This window comes from Physella acuta, unplaced genomic scaffold (genome assembly GCF_028476545.2).
Source record: "Physella acuta isolate Inbredline_101_S28 unplaced genomic scaffold, ASM2847654v3 ptg000962l, whole genome shotgun sequence".
NCBI lineage: Eukaryota > Metazoa > Mollusca > Gastropoda > Physidae > Physella > Physella acuta.
In genome coordinates, this window is record NW_026732479.1 from 10,272 (window position 1) to 31,111 (window position 20,840).

The window sequence follows — 20,840 nt, forward strand, 5'->3', positions numbered from 1 at the left end:
CTTCGTTCTTAATTTTTAGCGTTAGAAGGGATCGAGCCTTATCTGCCAGAGGGTTTTGAACTCGAGGCTTTTTCGAATTCATCATGAGCTTTTGCCGACTCGACCACGCCTCCATCACAATGGAGGCGAGCGAGTTGACGAGATTCCGTCCCCAATGTTGTTGACATGGAATAAAAACGTGCTTTTTAGATTTAGACCGTAAAAAAAAATAAAAAATAAAAACTTAAGCCTAAAATTAATTTAGAAATTTTATATTTTTAGAATAAATGTTATAAAAGTTGCAAATCCAGAGAACTTGAAAATAATTTGTTGAGTTTAAGGCTACATTTCTATTTATTTTCATCAAGCCTAAGTTATAACCGGATGTTTCACTTTCGTAAGACAAATATTGATTGGCTGTACAGTAACTTAGTGATCGATAACTATTTGTTTACAAAACTTTGCAGATCAAGTTTTTAAATTACAATGCAAATTTAAAACCCCATGACCTAGTTTTCTATTTTTAGCTTACAATGTGTACAATAAAATCAATGGCGGCCTATCCAATAGCAGGATGCCATTGTTTATGTCGCCATTACACGTGAAAACCAAATTGTTTTTGCTTTTTTTTAAATTTTTATTTAGTTACCGAAAATATTATAAACATCAAAAACATCCAATCTTTAGTAAAGTCCGAAAAAAACCAGATAGACAGGATTTTATAACCATATTAATTGTAACTACGCTGTGCGTGATTTTTAAATGAATTTATACACCTCTCAAATACCTTTGAGACTTTTCTCGCTGGTGTCCATTAAGGATACGTGTCAACTGGTATTGCGCCGTTGAGGCCATTGACTCCGATTTCAGCCTGCTTTTCTTTTTGGATTTGCTTCCATAGCCTTTGTCCAACCAAGAACAAACTACAAGGCAGCAGTTGTTTGATTTTGGAGTTGTCTCTCCTAGAAGAGTGGCTGCCCCCAGTTAACGAGACTCATCTGCCCGAGGGTTCGAACTCGAGACTTTTCGGTTTAGCAAGTTGTCATGCTGATTGCACTAAAGGCGGCATTTTACAAAGTGACATTATTAACATTCCAAAACATAGATCTATGTTGTTAATGAAATGTATCAGTGGTCAACACTTTTAACACTCTCCCTCCCCCAAACAAACCAACGCATACGTATGTATACGTATACACAATATAAAGAGAAATAATATGAACTAAAAAAACTTTATAGAAACAAATTTTTAAAATGGTATTTATAAAGCCACATAATCACACCGTCGCTAAAATTTGTAACCTCGAGTGAGACAATTTTTCTTAAGGGGTTCATGTGGGTGGCGGTGGGGGTGGGGGTTATACCCTCCTGCCTACGGCCTACGTTACTGACACAACTCAAAATCAACATACTACACTGTTTGGATAATAGTGTGGCCACTTCAATATTACACAGAACTGGTTAGACCATACAATCGTTTCACCAATCATAAACTTGTGTAACTCTGAGCATCGCTCACACACCACACACACCAAACCACACACACACACAGAGATGGGTGTCAACGGCCTCAGGCTGTACTGTTAGCTACGTTACAAGGCGGGACTTTCAATGGTACTCACAACATAGACACACCAAAGGCCTTTTTGACAGCTTTATGTAGAGTCGATTACTAGTTTTGAACGGTATTGTAACCATTTCTATATTAAGGTTACTATACTCGCTTTGTAAACAGCCATTTATTGTAAAACAAATTAAGACTTACGTTCTAAAGTCGAGTTTTAAAAAATGTAATGAGCGTATAGAGATAATGAAGAATCGATACAATTATAAACTTACGACGTTTAATTGGGTAAATACCTGGTTTTAATTGTCTTGCCTGAGCCGCTATGGGTAAATACGATACCTCGACACACCTGAGATGAACACATCCGTTAGATCCGTCACGTATGGCTGCCTCTACCAACACGAGCTAAACCACGCAAATCACGGGCAGTTTGTCAAACTTGTGTGTGAAAGTTGGGAGAATATTTCATTTGTTGCACAACTATCGGCCTTGTTTTATTCGTGATCTCGTGAAATTCTGTGCTTTATCGAGGAATACGAAACAAGTTTCAAATATGGAGGATAAAACATCAAAAACTCACGACAAAAGTGAGATAGTTGATGCAGATCAAGATAAAGTTAAAGATAAGAAAGATATTGAAGATGGACAACGCGGTTCTAGTGAGGCTACAAGCTCACATGCCCAGCTAAAGCTACGAGATTTGTTGAGGTTTGTGGGCGTGACGGTCAAGGAGAGCATCTCCCGAGGGATAGACCTCGATGCCAGCAGATTCCAACGTGAAACAACAGCCCATACCGACACGCCAAAGTCGACGGAAGTTCTGATTCTTAAAGCCCCGGGTCTGGCATCAAATGGGCCTTTGACTCGCGCGAACAAGAGATTGCTGGAGTCGGCTTTGTTGTCGTGTGTCAACAGCGAGAACCAAAATATTTCCTTCTCCGGTGACGGGTTCCGTTTGCTGGCGAGTGTCGAGTCTCAGACCTGCACACCTGCAACGACATCCAGCAGGCAAGGTCAAGGTCGAGGCAGACAGCCCAGCGACCTGTTATCTCACGTTCTGACCGGCGAGGATAAAAATCTTGGCGCCGACAACGCCGGATCTCCGGAAAAGGTATACGTCAACGTGACTGACAACGAGGGGCCCAAAGAACCCGGGGAGGTCGGCCTTGAGGACGAGTGTTGCCATGGAGACGTGGACGCCTTCCTTGACGACTCGGTGTGTAGTGGTTCCATTGTCTCTAAGCTTGATACACAAAGTGAATGGGTGAGTCAGGTGTGTTTGTTTTCTTTTGGGGAGACCCACAATTTGTGAATATAATCGGGGGGGGGGGGTATTCTTAATATATATTAGTAGAACAGTTATCACATATTATGTGACCTTAAACCTAATCCTAATCCGGGGACACACCCTAATCCAAATGTGCTCCAAAGGGTAGGTACAGATATAATTGACGATGATCCCTTCAGTAACAAATACAGTAAACAACCTAAGCCAAAATTTGTTTCGCATTCAATCCGACGAACATTTTTATACATAATCTGTTCATTGTTAACCAGGAAATGGAGACGAGTGGACCAGCTAGTCCAGTACAAGATAGGAAAAGTCCATCGCTGACCAAGCTATTTGAAGACTCTGTGGTCAACGACCCCAGTACGTTGCTAATCCAGGACGAGGCTGATGGGGACCGTCTCAGACGTGATATATCACAAGTAAGGCTTTATATTATTACAAGTAAGGTTTTATATTATTACAAGTAAGGCTTTATATCACAAGGAAGGCTTTATATCACGAGTAAGGTTTTTATATCACAAGTTTTTATATCATGTTTTTATATCTCAAGTAATGCTATATATCAAAACTAAGGTTTTGTTACTCAATGCTCAACATTTTATCACAAGTAAAAGAAAATAAGATTAGGCTACCTTCTGTTAATATACATTCAACATTCAAAATACATTCAGAGACTTGACTTAAGCTTTAAACTCTCAACATGCATTTGCATTTTGTCCGGATATAACAACTGTCGAGCAAATAGATTTCTTAAAATGTGTTAAGTCAAGGCTACGTAGATTTGAGTACTCTTTTTGTCTATATTGTGTTAAATTGCGTTAGTCCAATGTGAACTTTTTTCTATCTTAAATGTTGTTTAATGATGAAGATGTAATGAAAATTTTGTCAGGCGCTCCAAGTGACCGACCTGAAAGTTTCCACCACGCTAGACGCCACCAAGCTGTGCAGTTCCCAGAGTTTCCGTCTGATATTTGTCTCCTTGGTAACGACATCAGCTGACCAAACAGTGTCCATTGCTGCGGCCATTAGGTAATTAGCTTTAATATAGGCTGTAATAATGTAGACGTGAATATGGGGCTATAATATTGGCATTAGGGACGGCGTAGCCTAGCGGTAGAGAGCTAGGTAGAGTTCGAATCCGGGTTCAAATAAGTGGAGTCCACCCAGCTTTGATGGGTTTCTAAATTACGTTAGGGAAACAAAGGCGGTTGGGCATAGTGCTGACCACACTATCCCTTCATATGCCGAGGTCAATGAATCAGATGAACTCTACTTCATCTGTGCCATGTGTCTCTGACACGAACGAGATTAAGAAGAGAGAAGAATATTGGCATTAGAGTTAGGGCAAAGGCTAAGACCGTGCCCGTATTGTTTTGAAGGTGTCAGGTAATGACATTTGCAGGCTAACAGCTTAGTGTCAAAGTTTAGTTTGTCAAATGTACTCTCCGTTCACAATAAGTAATTGACGAGTTTGATATTAAAGTTATATTGTCCTAAGTTCGTTTAGCAAATGTTGAATTCTTGTCGTGATAAAAATTATTCTTGCAGACAGACGTGCACAAAAAACAAAAGCGCAAGTTTCATCGCAATTATAGACAAACCAACAGACGGTAAGTGGCATTTTAATATGGACTATAGGCCAAATATTTCTAGAACCTACACAATCTCACTGAATCTGTTGAAAGAGTGAAGCAGTTGCGAACTTTTAACTAAGATTTGTATTATCTCCTAAATCAACATGAGAATTTTTAATCGGTTAACATTGCAGTCAGGGGCGGAACTACAGTGCCGCCAGACCCCGCAATGCGGGGGGGGCCCAGGCCGTTTAGGGGCCCATGGTGGACCATAATCAATTTTTTTATAGTTAAAAAAATAATTTTCCAGTAAAAACAAAAAAAAAAGATCTAATACAGTAGTGATGTTCTACAATAACCAACACACGCTGTTTCGTAAAGGAAAAAAATTTATAGGCTACATGAGTTGTAGTGTGAAAGATAGGCAAACGTTCAAACCACTTCCATGACTTATTTCCCTTTATTAAATAGATTAAATAGTCAAATATGTGTGCTCTTAAGAAACGTTTAATAGATTTGCACTAAACAAATTAAAAAGCAATTACTTCTCTTAAATATTAAAAAAAAAGTAATAAAGAATGTTATGGTATAAAAAGGAAATGTATTAAAAACTAATAATATAAATGCTAAAAAAACATTAAATAAACATAAGACAAGAAACCATTACGCATACAAAGCTTTCATGCTTCATATTCTTTTGATCGACTTGATAAGCACTTTTGCATGAGCCGTAAAACTGGTTGATGTCCTACTCACCAGCCATATTGAGTAAGCATAATGCCAAACTTCAAAACAGACTAATAGCACTCACACAAATGATGTGTGTTAACATGCTTTTATTAAAAGTAAAAACTAAGAATTTTTAATATTTTTCAAATTTCGATCATGCCCCCCGTATCGAGTATTCTATGTTCGTATTTTGTATATAGTGTCATTCATATATATATATATATATATATATATATATATATATATATATATATATATATATATATATATATATATATATATATATATATATATATATATATATATATATATATATATATATATATATATATATATATATATATATATATATATATGGGGACCAAAATTTTTTTTTGCGGGGTGGCCCTTTTTTTCTAGTTCCGCCACTGATTGCAGTTCATTTAAAAAAAATATTTTCCAAAAGTCAGATTTATTTATTTTTAGTTGACCTTCAAGCCCGGGGATTCGATGATATCTATACTAGCCCTATCCCGGTGGATGAGATCCGCCACAAATATCAGAAGCCTCGATGGATGTCAGGTGAAGGTACGCAACTCTAGCTATAGCTTTCTGTGATTCGTTTTTCTTTGATTTATTGTTCTTGAATCCTCTTACAACGTTTTTTCAACTTATTCTTTTTAAAGCTGCTAGCACATTTTTTAAAATACATTTTTAAGCAAGACAGTATTTTAATCTAAATCGAATTGATTTTTACAGTTGTGCATGTATAGTCAATATAACTTCACTTTAGACAAAAAATGATGGGGGGGGGGGGGGGGGGGGGGCTGCGTCGTGTTGGTGAGGGGGAGGGGACGCTAACAACCGCCTACCTAAGCCACTGTTTGTTCAAAATATTATAAATTTCATTTTAATGTAGGTGGCGGTTCTGATAATTTAATACGTTTTCATGTAGGTGGTGTATCTGACAATTAAATACGTTTTGATGTAGGTGGTGGTTCTGACAATTTAATACGTTTTGATGTAGGTGGTGGTTCTGACAATTTAATACGTTTTATGTAGGTGGTGGTTCTGAAACTTTAACACGGGAGACTGTAAACACACCCGAGTCCACAATCAGCATTGAATCCATCAGGACCACAGAATGCAGGTTCGTTATTGTGTTTGACCTTTATGGGGTTAATTTGAATATTTTTTGCTAAAAACTCATTCTTAATAAGAGCTCGGTGGTGGCTCATACATAATAGTGTCAAAATATATTCTTTTGCTATTCAGTCCTCCAATGCTATGTGGGATAGCTGATGTATAATAGCGTGTCAATGTTTTCTCATGCTAGCCAGTCCTCCATTGCTATGTGTGATAGCCAATGTATAATAGCGTGTCAATGTATAATAGCGTGTCAATGTTTTCTCATGCTAGCCAGTCCTCCAATGTTGGAAGTGTATCCAGTGGTCAAGATATCAGCGACATCTCTTTCTCTGACTTGAAAAGTTCATTTACACCCGCAGAAGAGAAATCGTCATACATTAATATCATACAGGACAGAAGGTATGTACCGAACATGTGCCCAAAAACTCTGGTCCATTCTCATTTGTAAATTGTATTGTTGCAGTCACACTGTTCCACGCACTTAGTTTTTTATAATTTGTATTATCATTCCTTCCATTAAAGTCCTACGTTTTAGAACATTTTATCTAATGTAGTAGAGTAGACGTCTAAGTATAAATAGATTATTCTCACAACTAGCTCACCGCAAGAAGTTTCCCCACCCTCCTGGTGTAGAGCTGAACATGCAACCAAGGAAAAACAACGAAGGTGATTGTATAAGCAAGCTTTTTATTTCCTTCAACTAAAATGATACTGTATGCTTAGACCTATCACACCACGATGCAAGGATTGGTCTAAAAGGATTGCCATGCCAAACTGCAGCATTGTATTTAGATATGTGCATCATAGATTCTGAAAGATTGTGACTATAGCTAGTTTCTATACAATTGCCTGTGGAGTATTGAGCAGATACCTATGTCACAGAGACTATAGAGTAGAGAGATGACCTATATTTTTGCTTAGGCTAGTTTCATCATTCTATAAACATAACACCATACACTTGTTGACATTGTGTGGTGTGGTATATTTAAGGAAACAGTAGACCTACCACTAAAACATACTAATAATGAGAATGTTTCTAACTTTCTAAGGTTGCTACAATACTAAACCTAATTAGTCTTACTAAAAGTACTACAAAAATTCATTTAACCATAAAAATATACTGTAAGTCTTCACAGTAAAAATTCCTTAAGTTAAAATGAGTAATTAATTGCATAATGATAATATCTCCTTGGCTGGATTTTGTAAGTGTAAACAAACAACGAAATACACCTTTTATCTTTTAATAGTTAAAATTTTGTACATTGTGTGTGCTATTCATTAAATGCATTAAAATAATTGTCAAAATATGTGATTCATATAAACATAAATAAATGCCAAATTATTGAGGTGTTAAAGGAATAGCTGTTAACAAAATTATCATTTTCAGTTTTTGGAGTAAATTTCCTGCTTGTACAGAAAAAAAACGCAGGTAAGTTGCAAGTGACAGCAGTGACAAAAACAATGCAAAAATGTTGTAGGTTACGTGTGCGTTTAAAATGTTTAAATTCTGTTAAAATAATTTTAAATCACATGAGATATTTTAAAAGCATTTATAGTTTGTTGTGTATAAATCAAAATCTTGCAAAAATCTTCTTTTAAATTGCTTTTAACAAATTAATCACTTTTGTCAATTACCAATGCAATTATTTTTTTTCTGACAGAATCTTGCCTTGTTATTTTAGAAATACTTTAACTTATACCTTTTATATGCTTTACAAGGGGAAAACAAACCCATTACAATGTACATTTACTGCATTTTTATTTATGTATAGGCCTAAGTATTTTTGCTTTTCTTTAAATTATCTAATTTATTTATGCTATTATCATATACTATTAACACTGAAATTATTTAAAGAAACATCTTGTTTAAGATTTATTTCACATAAATCATTAAAGCATCCTTTCTCATAAGTTTTATTCCATGTACCAAAAAGTACTATAACATAATTCAATTTTCACATAAAAAAATATTTTCAGTAAAAAATAATTAAAGATCACAACTTTAGTCTTTCTAAAAAGGTATATTTCATTTCTGTTTTTTTTAAAATTTGATTTAATTATCTTGCAGGGAGAGAATTAAAGACAGTTGTGATCAACTTCGAGTTCTCCTTCCTTACGTCAGAGGACGTAAAACTGACATGGCATCCATTCTTGAGATGACAGTTGACTACCTAAAGATTATCAATGCTGCACTTCCACAGGACTTTCAGTCTCAAGTAAGAGACTCATCTACTTTTAACTCACAATTTACAAGAAAACTTAGTAGCTTCTGCTTTGTAGATCATCACAATAAAATATGTGGGGTGCACTGTTTTTATTTCAAGTAATGTATCTGATTAATGTAATGTAGATTTATGGTCAGGTGATTGAGATAATGAGCAACAGCAACCCACTGCTGGAGTCAAGGAATGAAACTGCAAAAAAAATAAACATGTCTCGTAAAAAACTCTCCAGACGCAAGTCTCAAGGCCTTGACTTATCACCACTAGGGAAACCTCTGCACATTGTAGACAAAAAGTAATTGGCAATTTATTCTTAATAACTCATTCATTTGTTAATATTGAAAACCTCTATATGTTAAATGGATGTGTCTCTAAACTTTAAAACTTTACTGTCAAACACTTAATTTCTTATAGATTCACATTTTGGTAACTTCAAAATGCATAAATCTACATATTTTATTCAAATATAGATCAGAAGCTCCTGTTTTAACACTAGCTAGCTGTGAACAAAATGTTAACAGTCAAGTGAGAGTCAGGCCAAGTTCACAAAATTTGAAAGACAATGCAAGTATTGCAAGTAGCTTCATAGGCCATACACTGGATATGAAGACAATGAATGGATTATATAACAGCTCTAAGCAGCAGAAAAATGCTGTATCTAGCTTTACATCTGGAAATTCACTACCTAAGAGAGGTAACCTTATGCGTAAAAAAATATTGTGTAGTTCAGTGTTTCTTTTGAATACATACATTTTAATTTAAATCATAAGTAAACATGTTATAAAACTTCCATTGAAATAATTTAATACTCATGGCATTAACATGTGCAATACAATAAATTTATTTTTTCCTAATCAAACTGTAAATATTAATTAAAGTTGCAAACTTCTGTTTCAGAATGTATAATGTCAACACATTCTGAAACCTGCCCCAAACCAAAAAGGCTGCAGATGGATATTACAAAAGGGGCAGAAAATACACAGGCCACTCCACTGTATGCCACTTCTGGTGGATGCATAGCACCAAGAGAAACCAAAAAAGGTCAGATGTTTTTTTATGTATTTTGTTTTTATATATTTGGAATATTTAAAGCTTTCACACTAAACAGAGCAACAACTTTTGGACGGATGAGAATCTTAAGATTTAGACTTTTAATTGGATTGTCTCCCCTTATCTCCCCATATACAAGTTGTATGTCAAAATATGTGTAAAACTTATTACCCAAAAATTTTTATTACTTGCTTGGGCAAATCAGAATTCAAGAAAGAAATAACTAATATGTTCATTTATTTTCAGAAATAATTCAAGATGAAATCATCACACACACTATTCCACTCACTGGCTTCCAAATTCAAAGCATGCTGACAGATGGAGATATTTCAGCCAATCGCATGTTCTCTACTGGCCACGTTGCTAACTCTGATCTCTACCAATATCAATCACAGATCAGCTCATTGGCCACCAGCCGCATGAACCATTCAGAGCATGAAATGGGTCCCTACAGTGGAATGTATTTTGATGGTGCCTACTACCACTACTACCCTTCAGTTCAGGATACCAATGCCAATGCCTTCTGCTTCCCTGGTCTGGCTAATGAGTATGTGAACCCAAATGCTGTTGTACCCATGACCTCGTTCAATCCTAGAAACACTTTTTCATCCAGCCACAAAATAGAAGCAAGACCATCTTCAGAAGTTAATAGATTCCATGTTAATGAAAATTTGGATTTGTTCAACTGCAATTTGTTACCAAACAATTTAAAGTCCAATCATTTGTCTTGATGAATTTCCATGAACTGTTATGCTTAGAAACTGAGACAAGGAAGTTTCTTAGCTTTGTTTTGTAAATAGTTTAAATACAGCTCCTCTGATTTAATATACTTCAATGGGAGACACAAGAAGTGTCTTCAAAATTATCAGATATTTTATGTGATATCAGAGCCATCAGGTATTATGATGTAGAAAAGTGTACGCTAAGATAAAGTGGGGGATTTTACTATGGTGAAGTGTATACGAAAATAAATAAACTGTTGAAGACTTTCATCATACTGAAACAAATTCACAGCAATGACAAGTGGTCTTGTTACTTTGTCAGTGGCTGAGGGTTCTTCTAAGTTTTAAGAAAATAAAATTGTAGCTTAAAATCTTTAGGGGTATTTAAGAATTTAAAAAAAAAAGAGTTGATAATTAGAGTTATTTGTCTGTATATTTAAGGGAATTAACTCTTGTTGAAGTCTTGTCATATTTTACACTAACTTCAAAAATGAAAACTCTTTTCTTAACTCAGCCTGCTGATAAATTGTATGTTTTTTTAGTGATAAATAAGAATACTAGAATAATGATTCTAGGTAATAGTCTTCTTATTTAAGTTTTGATTTGTTATTTATAGACCCCTACTTTGGTGAAATTAGTCTACATTTTTATGTAATTGATGTTAATTAACCAAAATAATTAAATACCATACTATGGTAGGATCTGTATACTGTTGTATTAAAATTGCTACTTATTTGTTATGAGTGAACAATTCTGCATTTTAAAGATTTTTTTCATTTTATTCATGCCCCTTTTTTATGTGCTAAGAATGCATTTTAAATTGGAACAGTGCCACTTTTTGTTGTACTTATTTGCCAACAAATAAAAATTTAAAAGATTTAAATATATTTAAGGACTTCATTTTGTTTTATGTAAAAAAAAATGTTCTATTAAACTTTTTATGTTCACAGCAATCTAATACCAGAGTTAATTTATAGTAATAACAGTCCATTGGCAAAATGGGGTTAAGTTATATTTTCAGTGCATTTAAAAGCTTATTATAATAAAGCTTTTTTAATTATTTTATTTTCCACAATTTAGTCATTCAACTGAAATGAAATCCAACTACCTAGGCTAAATATTTGCGTTAAAAACCCGATCTTGGAATAAAATTTATCAGCCCTTTCTTAGCCTGTGGTCGACGCATAGCAGAAAAACCAGCCAGCCTTGAAAAAAAAAACACCGTTCACGTCGTCGAATTGCTAGTATTTGAAAACTTATCTCCCCTTTTATTATTAAAAATCTTTAAATCAATTTTTAATTATTAACCTAATGTCTAATTACATTTTTTTTTAAAAAGACATCCATGTAGTGTCATCGAAGTAGGACGTATCTGTAAAGTTTGGACGAAATCGCTGCATTAGAAGTGGGCCAAAATTGAGTAACATTTAATGTTAATCTAAGATTTGCTACAAACTTTCATACAGACAGTGAAATAAGTAAAAACTTGTAAAAATAAAGTTACTACTTCGTATCTAAAATAGATGTATAACAAATTTGTGTACAATTATTTCCCTAAATATTGTTTTGATAGTTAACGTGTTTATATTGGGCCTTTAAAATGATAAAAATCTCAAACGTGTAATTTTGTTGTGGTAAAGTATCTTCTGAGGGATGTAACTCATTTATTCAACACATATAGTTAAAGTGCAATTACTGCCCTTGACAATTCACGTAACTGATCGGTCACTTTCGGTATTTTCCGGATAAGCCCAGCAACCAGAAGAAATAGTTCCAAATTAAACTTTAAATTTCAAACACCAACTTCACTAAAGAATGATAAATCATAACAAATACAACATCTTGCTTATACGTATAAGTATATTTAAACACATTTTGTTTAATTATAAGCAATCTAAAACATACAAATTAATACACATCTCATAGTCGACGCCATGTTTAAACAATATGGACGCCATCGACGTTCGCCCCTTTTTCCCATAATGTAAACAGTAGTGGAAGAATTAAAAGGGCAATGCTGCCTATTCAAACAACAAGTATAATATTCCTTTGTAAGTTTTATACTCATCATATTTCTTCAATATGTAGATGTATTTTACTTAAAATCTTAAGACTATTAATTTTTCATTTTGTTTTTATCTTCTTTTTACCGTCTCAGTTTTTTTTTTCTTCATGTCATGTTTCCTCTTCTTGCAGAGCGAGGGGCTTTTGCTAATCACATGTATGCATAACAAAACCATTCAATTTTAACGTCTTTTAGAATAAACACTAATAGATGTAACAATCTATTTTAATTTTTACTTCCTTTTAGTGTTGAATGTTTACTTAAGTGTACGTAACTTAAGTCACTAAGTTTTTAACAACTTCTTGATGATTTGTGGGAGTAGGTATCAATTACTATCAATGTATCAAATCAATAAAGAGTACTAATTATTTAATTAGCCAGATAGACCAAAAGACTTTAGGCCTAATTATTATAATTAATTAATACACATTAGGATTAGCTGATAGATGGAATGAGGTTTTTTAATTATTTAAAACGAGCCGACCCGCTGCGTATCATACGCCGCTATTTAGTTGTTTTTTTTCTACTTTTCAGTAATTTATAATTTGTGAATTCGACAGTACCAATGCTGCCATTGAAAATATTTGCTTAAAAACACTACCCCCCCCCCCCCCCCCCCCCCCCACGTGAAAGCAGCCTCCTCTTAGTTACCTCCTCTAAGTTTAAAATCGTTTCAAACTAAATTATCTGCCCCTAATAGCCGTCACCAAACCCGTCTCTGTGATTGTAAAATGTAAACAGAGTGAACACCGCTCACCAGATCATGTGGGGGGTGGGGTGGGGGTGGTAGTGATAGAGAGGAAGAGAGGGGACTGCAAAGGCGCGCTTGCAGCTTGTTTTCTAACTGATCCCAGAAGAGAATTATATATATAGATTATGCTTTAGTTTGAAGTGTAGTGTCTTGAATCTTTAATAATCTAATAATAACTTAATCATATTTTTTTGTTAAAATAAATTTTTGAGTAAAATGTTTAAAAGTAAACTACTGGGACTATTTACATAAAGTTGTAGGGTTAAATACTAGAACCATTTGATAAAATTAATTTTTAAAATTATATAAACTTATAAAAGTATCTAAATATATAGATTTAAATAAAATGGCATCTTAAAAGATATGAAGTTTTGCAGTGGCGCGCAGAGTGTTTCCAACTGAGGACAATCTAGGGGGTCGTCTTCTTCTTCTTCTTCGTTCTTAGTTAAGCAGTGCGTGCCAGCATGTTATGCGCCATACTAGATGGCCCGTTGACTCCGACTTCAGCCTGCTTTTCTTTCTGGATTTGCTTCCATAGCCTTTGATCACCCAAGAACAAACTACAAGGCAGTAGCTGTTTGATTTTGGAGTTGTCTCTCCTAGATGGGTTGCTGTCCCCAGCTAACGAGCCCCATCTGCCCGGGTTTGGAGTTATAGCGCCCCATGCTCGCTGTTGAAGTCATTTCCTTGGATTTATGAGATGTTTTTTATTAGATATCCTAACCAATGGATATCCCACCTCATCCTCCATGACCACAAACCAGTTGGTCCACGGGGGTCTGTAAATGAAATTACAACATGGGTTCTGAACTTGCAACTGACGGTATATGTTGTATTCTCCTCTGTGCTATGACATCATCTACCAATTTGTTGAAATTTAGTGTTTTTTATTACTGGATACTCTTATTAGACTAACCAATGTTTTTAATACACAAAGTAAAATTTATATAACCCAGAATTAATTGAGTCTTTATTGAACTATAAATAACAGCATTGGGGCTTTTTTTTTCTCATAACATTTTTCTTTTCACTATTTTTTTCCTGTTAGGAATTCCCCCAAAATTTTAATACTAAAAATGGATGACTGATTTATTCTTCTTTCTTGCTGATACAGTACAATCATGCAGTGTCAATATATAATTGCATTTGGTTAAATCTTTATTTTGTCCATGTGGTTAAATCTTTAATTTGTCCATTTGGTTACATCTTTATGGAAACTTTTGTTTTTCTAGATTTTCATCACTTGCCAGGAGGGTAAAAGTATTCACCTAGCAAATTAGTGCAGCCCCATGGTTTTCAAGGACAGTAACCCAGCTAGTGTGGTATCTGGAGGCTATGCACTTTCCCAAGAAAGCTTATCAGAAGCACATGAGGACAACGAGGATGTAGTCAGCAGCAGCTCTGATGAGAGTGATGGGGAGGTGGAGAACACTGTGGAGCAGCCAGTGGGGAACAGTGCTGTGGAGCTGACGCTGGTGGATGATGACACGCCGCTGTTGATTTTCCCAACAGAGGAGGCTGGAGAGGGAGATGATAATACAACAGAAACAGGTGAATTGCTTTTTGTTTACCATTTGCTTTCTCCTTTTTTATATCTTTTTATTTAAAGTATAAAAAAAGGGTCATATAGCAGGTGCAGTAGAGAATCGAATTCGTGTCTTTCTGGTTAACAGTGCTGGACCATGTTAAAATATTCTGCTTGTAGTTATTTGTGAGATGGAATGGATTGTGATGATAAATACACAAAAATAGATAGCTTTTATCTTTACTGGTTTCATGTGTTATGTTAATTCATTTATAACCATTAAACAGTATTTAAATATCAAAGGATTGATGAGAGCTTGTTTTATTGCTTTAAGCACAATTGTTTGGCAATCTTTATAAAATTAGATGCATTAAATCAAATAAATATAAACTTGATACTTGTTAATCCTTCTATGTTTGCATAGCCTAAACAAGTAAAATTGAATTATAAAGCATCACTCCACATGTGTAGACTTGCAAGTTTACAGATGGCTCATAGTGTTTGAAATCATGAAAAACATTTGCATGAAACTTTGTTTAATGTTACAACAAAATCCTATACTTTTATGTAGATAATTTTTGTTTATGCCCTGACTACTCTATTAATGGTGTGTCTCTGTGTTTGAAGCTACGTCATTTAATGAGGAATTTGGTGAGTGTGACGAAGATGGGGCTGAAGAAGAAAATTCCAAGTTGGCAACAAAAGTAGATGATGATAAAAAAGACAAAAAGAAAAAAAAGAGGAAACGAAAGAAGTGAGTACAATATTTGTAAGAGTAAAAAAGTGTTGATTTATTCATTATTATAGTTAACATAATTATTTTTTCTCATTTCCATCATAATGCAAGTATTTATTTTAAGCCTTCTGTTAATAAATAGACTTCCATGTAAATGTGTGTTGCATGTTGTATACTTGTATAAGCTTGTTTACAAATAACCTCTTCCATTAAGCCTCACATGATGATTTTTTTAGCTTTGTTCTCTGTGACTCTTTATATAAGATGCCAAAAGTTGTCATAGTATTTTGAGGTGCTACTGTGTATTAATAAATGAGTTTTGAGTTGCAGGATATAACCCCCCCCCCCCCTCCCTCAACAGTAATTACCTCTTGTCATTACCTAAAATGAATTACCTTTTGTCATTACCCAAAATGAATCACCCCCTTAACAAAAGATTGCAGTAGAACATTACCCTCTGTTGCTTACAAATTGACACCCAAACCTAATTGGATTAGGTTTAGGGATAAGGATAGGATAAGAGATTGAGATAAGAATAAGTTATTAAATGTTCTGGTTGGAATAAGCATATTTAGCACTTTGCTGGTTGCCCTTTTTTGTATTTTATGGAATGCCTAAATATAGAGCAACATGCAATTTATTGTGTACCATCAGCCAATTCAGGATGAGTACTGTCCTACACCTAAGTATACAAACTATAATGTAAAATTGTGAGATAAAATAGGCCAAATGTTCTATAAGTGTGAGGTCAAATTTGTTCTACCATAGTGTAAATATGAGCTACATACATTGTATAGGTAAAAGAGGAAATAAAATCATCGTTATTAATAATGTTAGTGTCAGCTAAAATTAGCCTTACCAAAGGGGACGTCAAGGACGTCACACTCGTAAGGGGGGAAAGCAGAGGCGTAGCGAGGGGGGGAGGGGGGACATATGTCCCCGGGCGCCGACCTTAGGGGGGCGCCAAAATGGGTTGTAAAAACAAATTGAAAGTTTGAGGGGGGGGGGGGTGTGGAAATCAAAAGTTCGAGGGGGGGTGCAAATCAAAAGTTTGTCCCCAGGCGCCGGGAAGGGTCGATACGCCTCTGGGAAAAGGGCTCCGTAATTTTGTGCCGGTGTGTGGTGGGGGGGGGGGGGGGGGGGCAGACGTGACGTCACACTTTTGCATTATAAAAAGCAATGCTAGAAAACGAATTTTTAGCTGTTATATCGTGTTTTGGAAAAAAAGTTTTAATAAATTGTTCAGACAAGATTTTGGAAAAATATAGATGTTTTAAGATAAATTCAACTGCAATTTTGAGGGGGTTGTAGGCTGAGGTGTGACGTCTTTTTAGGGGGGGGGGGGGTCTAGCTTTTTTGACGATGTGGAGGGGAGGGGGGAGGTAAAAATCATCAATGCCCCACGCTGGCCAATTTATAGTATCGGTTTCTGATTACCAAAGCCTGTTTTGTGTTGCAATATAATTGAGAATTAATCTTTCTGGAGGTCGCGATATCATACAAAAAATTATGAATAAGTTCTATTGATGTCTGATTAATTGCACACATTTTCGGTATAGATGTTTTGGTAGTGGAGGGGGGTCTCGTTTTTGTTCTATAATAAAAAGAAAACTAGTGGGTCGAAAATGGGAGTAGTTGTCACGGCCCAGTGATCTTACAAAGGTTTCTTTTTTTTTTTATTGGCCGCCCCGATTTAAATTGGCGGACTTATGTCGAATTGTAGCCCATTGCTACAATTGGCACCGTACTCCCCGCTATTACTTTCTCTCGTTAAACTACGTTCGCTTGTTTCGTTTTTCTATAGGCCTACTTACAATTACAAAATTTTGAAAGTCATAAAACCACGATTTTAAATTACAAAAATCTTACTATCATAGGTCTATATGTAAATATAGTCTAGATATATAAGGTGCGCCACGGTACATTGGGGCCATGTATATAACGTATATATAAATGATCGACCTTGAACTGAGATGAAAAAACTGAAATGAAAAAAGACGGCGGGTCTAGATTATACTCCGCTCCTTAGCCGTGAAGTTGTTTACGTGTTTTCTTGCTGCTTGTGTGGCGCTTTAGTTCCACATCAAAGGGGAGAAATCAATCACATTTTCGGCCTGATTGGCTTTTGTCGAGCTGCATGACGCGACATACGGCTGGAAGATTTGAGGAATTCGTCTAGAAAAGTTTACGACGTTGATGTAGGTTGACTCTCTAGGTTGGTGGTGTGTGGCTTACGGGTAAGATTTTTAATGACAATACTGGCCTTGTGTGCCCCCCCTCCCCCCTACCATCCTGTGCGGGGGAAAAATTTCAAGGCAATGAAAAAGAAAAAAAACCCGGCTCAAATAGAACTTAGTATTGTATAGGCCCTACATGCTTGTGTCATGGTACATTTTCTCCTCAAGACCAATGGTAGGGCAGTATTAGAGGAATGTAGAACCATATATAGAAAAAAAACGAAATTATGTTTTTTTCATTATTGTTTTAAAAATAAAGTAATCTAAATTGTTTCTACAAGCCAAATGTACACAGTTCAAGGCAGTTGTAAATTTGTAGCACATGGGACAGCCATTGGATCCCGTATTTATCTTACAAACGCTAGTATTGATTTGAGTTCCTTGGTTTCTCGTTGAGCTAACTCAGATGTCAGACATTAGAAGGGATCAGGCGACAAAACTTTAGCCTGATTTAAAAAGAAGTCATATTGTACCGTGTTTAGCTAGGGGGAGTATTGGTCAAGGTTTGAATCCTAAATGAGAAGTAGATATGGTGTTTAAAGTATACCACAGGTCAACGTTTCCAATAAAACCACGTAAAAACACCGTTGATCAACGTTTAACAACCGCGTAGACCAATGGTCAACATTTTAACAAGAGCAATTAGAGGCTGAGTAAACCAGTAGAGTGGAATGTTCTCATCACGTGCATCGATTGTTGATTGAACACTAGTTTAATTACACGCACCAGTGAATTTAAAACCTGATTTTACAGTCTTTTTTTCATGCACGATCGTTAAAGAGCTATAGTTTCCTATAGATTTTATCGATGATCAATTTTGAGAAAAAAAAAATCGATTTTAAAAAGTACTATCCTTTTCAATGACGTCACATTATTAGCCATAGTGGGGGAAGGTTGCGGATCTATAAGTACGGTTGGGGGGGGAGGGGGGTAGTCTGATCCATCTCCTACGGGGGTGGGGGATTTGTGGGAGTAGTTTGATCTGGCTCCTACGGGGGTGGGGGATGTGTGGGAGCCGGATTTAGCTCCCATCAGGTGCGGCGTCAGATTTAGCTTCGATCAGGAGGAGTTTGATCTAGCTCTTTACAGGAGGGATCTGACCTAACTCCAACCTGTTTCGTATTGGATCAAGGGGAAGGTTTTCTTTTCTTTTATGGTTTATAGTTATGTCGTGTAGCATGTCGAGTCGCCTACAGGGCGTTACACCATCCCATGATAAGTTTCAGACGGTGGCCCACGATATGTTGTTTGTGAGACAGTGGCCCATGATAAGTTTTCAGACGGTGGCCCACGATATGTTTGAGACAGTGGCCCATGATAAGTTTGAGACTGTGGGTCCCGCTTATAACTTTTACTCGCACCAGACTGAGGTCAGCCCCCCCCCCCCTCACACACACACATCAAAATACAATAATGCTTAAACTCTGATGTTTGCCCCACGAGTTAGTGCCACACATTGATCCTGATCGAAGGTCTGTGTCATTTTAACTAGAAATAACGGCTAAATTATGACATAACGCAGGCGACAGACATTTCTAGCCACGTTATCTCCAAATATAACAACATCTCCGTGTCTGATGACGTCATCAGATTTCATTAACCTTTAGTTTTATCGTCTGGTTGTTGATACAAACCACTGGCAGCTTTGATATTAAATCCAATTTATTAAGGCTCTCTAGTTCCAGGCACTTTGGTTATTAAACATTGTTTTTCTCGGGGGGGGGGGGGGGGGGCACTTGAAATTTTCGCAAGGTGGAGAGGGGGGGGCGGACTAAAATTTCCGGAGGGGCGGACACTGTTAAAAGTATATATTTTCTGTATAAATTCCATTTAGTTCGGGGGGGGGGGGCGAAGAGATGCCTGGAAGAAACTCTGGCTCTAATCTAAACGCGTAGGTCTATCTCCTTTGTTGTATCGCTAAATGGGCAAGAGCTGCTAGCTATCTAGCGATTCGGTAGCTCATGTCTAGCAGGCTGGTTGGTAGCTAGTAGCTGTGTGGATGGCTAATATCTTGTTAATAACATTGTAATCAACGACGTTACTTCATGCCGCTATAAATCCTCTAGAAGGCTAGCTGTAAAGGTTCAGATATTTTTCACACCTGACATTACTACTCGGATGTATTTTTGTTAAATACATTCAGTTTTTAAAAAAAATTCTTTTGTCATCCTATGTCTGCATACATTAGCCATTGTTCATCTACTGTTATGCGTATGTTTCGCTTGATTTAACAATTCAATTGTCTGTACTTAAACCAGAAACAAATCTCATCAATTAGCATCATTACCTATCAGCCCATTGCTCTTCTGTTAGAGGATTCATTTGTTGGCGTGTTAACGATCTACGAATTTATAGCAGAACGCTGGGTGTATCTAACAACAAACTTGGTTGCTAGGGTAAATCAACTAAACACACATCCTCAGCAGCCCATGTACTTGTTTTATTATTGATCAACATGGTCCTTATGTTCGGGCATTAGGCGCTAATGGGATTTTCTATCCGGGAGGTTGTGAGTGTGGTATCAATAATGTAGGCTGTACAAGCAGGGGTATGTCGTGAGAGCTTGTTGATGGGGGTGTGGATAGCACTCGGTAGGCAGGTTATTAGGGGGGGGGGGCTTAAGGAAACTCACGGGTTTATTAACTATTTGTGTTGGCTTGAGATTGGTCTAATTAGTTACGTGGACAGATACCATATCAGTGACATCAGTGGTTTGTCTGTCAGTGACATTAGGGGTTTGTCTGTCAGTGACATTAGTGGTTTGTCAGTGACATCAGTGGTTTGTCTGTCAGTGACATCAGGGGTTTGTCTGACAGTGACAGCACATGTTAAACTGACAGTGTCATTAGCCTACAACGTAGACTGGCATTGGCACAACAGCTAAGAATGGCGGTGATATCATAGCTAAGAACAACATGGGAAGACTGACACTTGTACCACGGGTTCTAGTTATGGTAGTACTACAGGTTGACTGTGACAGCACAGGTTAAACTGACAGTGACACTGGCAGTGACAACAATTTAAACTGACAGTAAAACCACAAGTCAAACCGACAGTCACACTACAGGTTAAAACCGACAGTCACATCCCCAGGTTAAACTAACAATGAGAGTACAGGTTTAACCGACAGCGACACAGCTTAGTAAGCCTACGACTGGTACTCTCTAAAAGTTGGACTACCAGTTTTTTTTTTTATTAACACGAACTTCACGAGGCAACTAAAGATAGATTCAACTTCAATAGATCAAAGTAGATATTGAGAAT

At 36.3% G+C, this 20,840-nt stretch overlaps 2 protein-coding genes across 4 annotated transcripts; both read left to right on the plus strand.

The window, feature by feature from the left end:
• The first annotated feature begins 1,942 nt into the window (after nucleotides 1-1,942).
• On the plus strand, nucleotides 1,943-10,874 carry LOC131953884 (uncharacterized). Of its 3 annotated transcripts, none has more exons than XM_059317300.1 (14): nucleotides 1,943-2,810; nucleotides 3,104-3,256; nucleotides 3,727-3,866; nucleotides 4,386-4,447; nucleotides 5,606-5,707; nucleotides 6,182-6,269; nucleotides 6,539-6,667; nucleotides 6,866-6,934; nucleotides 7,656-7,697; nucleotides 8,337-8,484; nucleotides 8,619-8,785; nucleotides 8,961-9,184; nucleotides 9,388-9,531; nucleotides 9,787-10,874. In XM_059317300.1, exons 1-14 carry the CDS (start codon nucleotides 2,100-2,102, stop codon nucleotides 10,269-10,271), a joined length of 2,664 nt encoding a protein of 887 aa, XP_059173283.1. In that variant the 5' UTR covers nucleotides 1,943-2,099; the 3' UTR covers nucleotides 10,272-10,874. The 3 variants fall into 3 exon arrangements, with proteins under 3 accessions (XP_059173283.1, XP_059173284.1, XP_059173285.1); XM_059317301.1 differs by having other exon boundaries at nucleotides 8,631-8,785; XM_059317302.1 differs by lacking the exon at nucleotides 7,656-7,697.
• Nucleotides 10,875-12,190: 1,316 nt separating this feature from the next.
• LOC131953885 (uncharacterized) lies at nucleotides 12,191-15,388 on the plus strand. The gene is made up of 3 exons (XM_059317303.1): nucleotides 12,191-12,313; nucleotides 14,311-14,629; nucleotides 15,231-15,388. Exons 2-3 carry the CDS (start codon nucleotides 14,368-14,370, stop codon nucleotides 15,359-15,361), a joined length of 393 nt encoding a protein of 130 aa, XP_059173286.1. The 5' UTR covers nucleotides 12,191-12,313; nucleotides 14,311-14,367; the 3' UTR covers nucleotides 15,362-15,388.
• The last annotated feature ends 5,452 nt before the right edge of the window (nucleotides 15,389-20,840 follow it).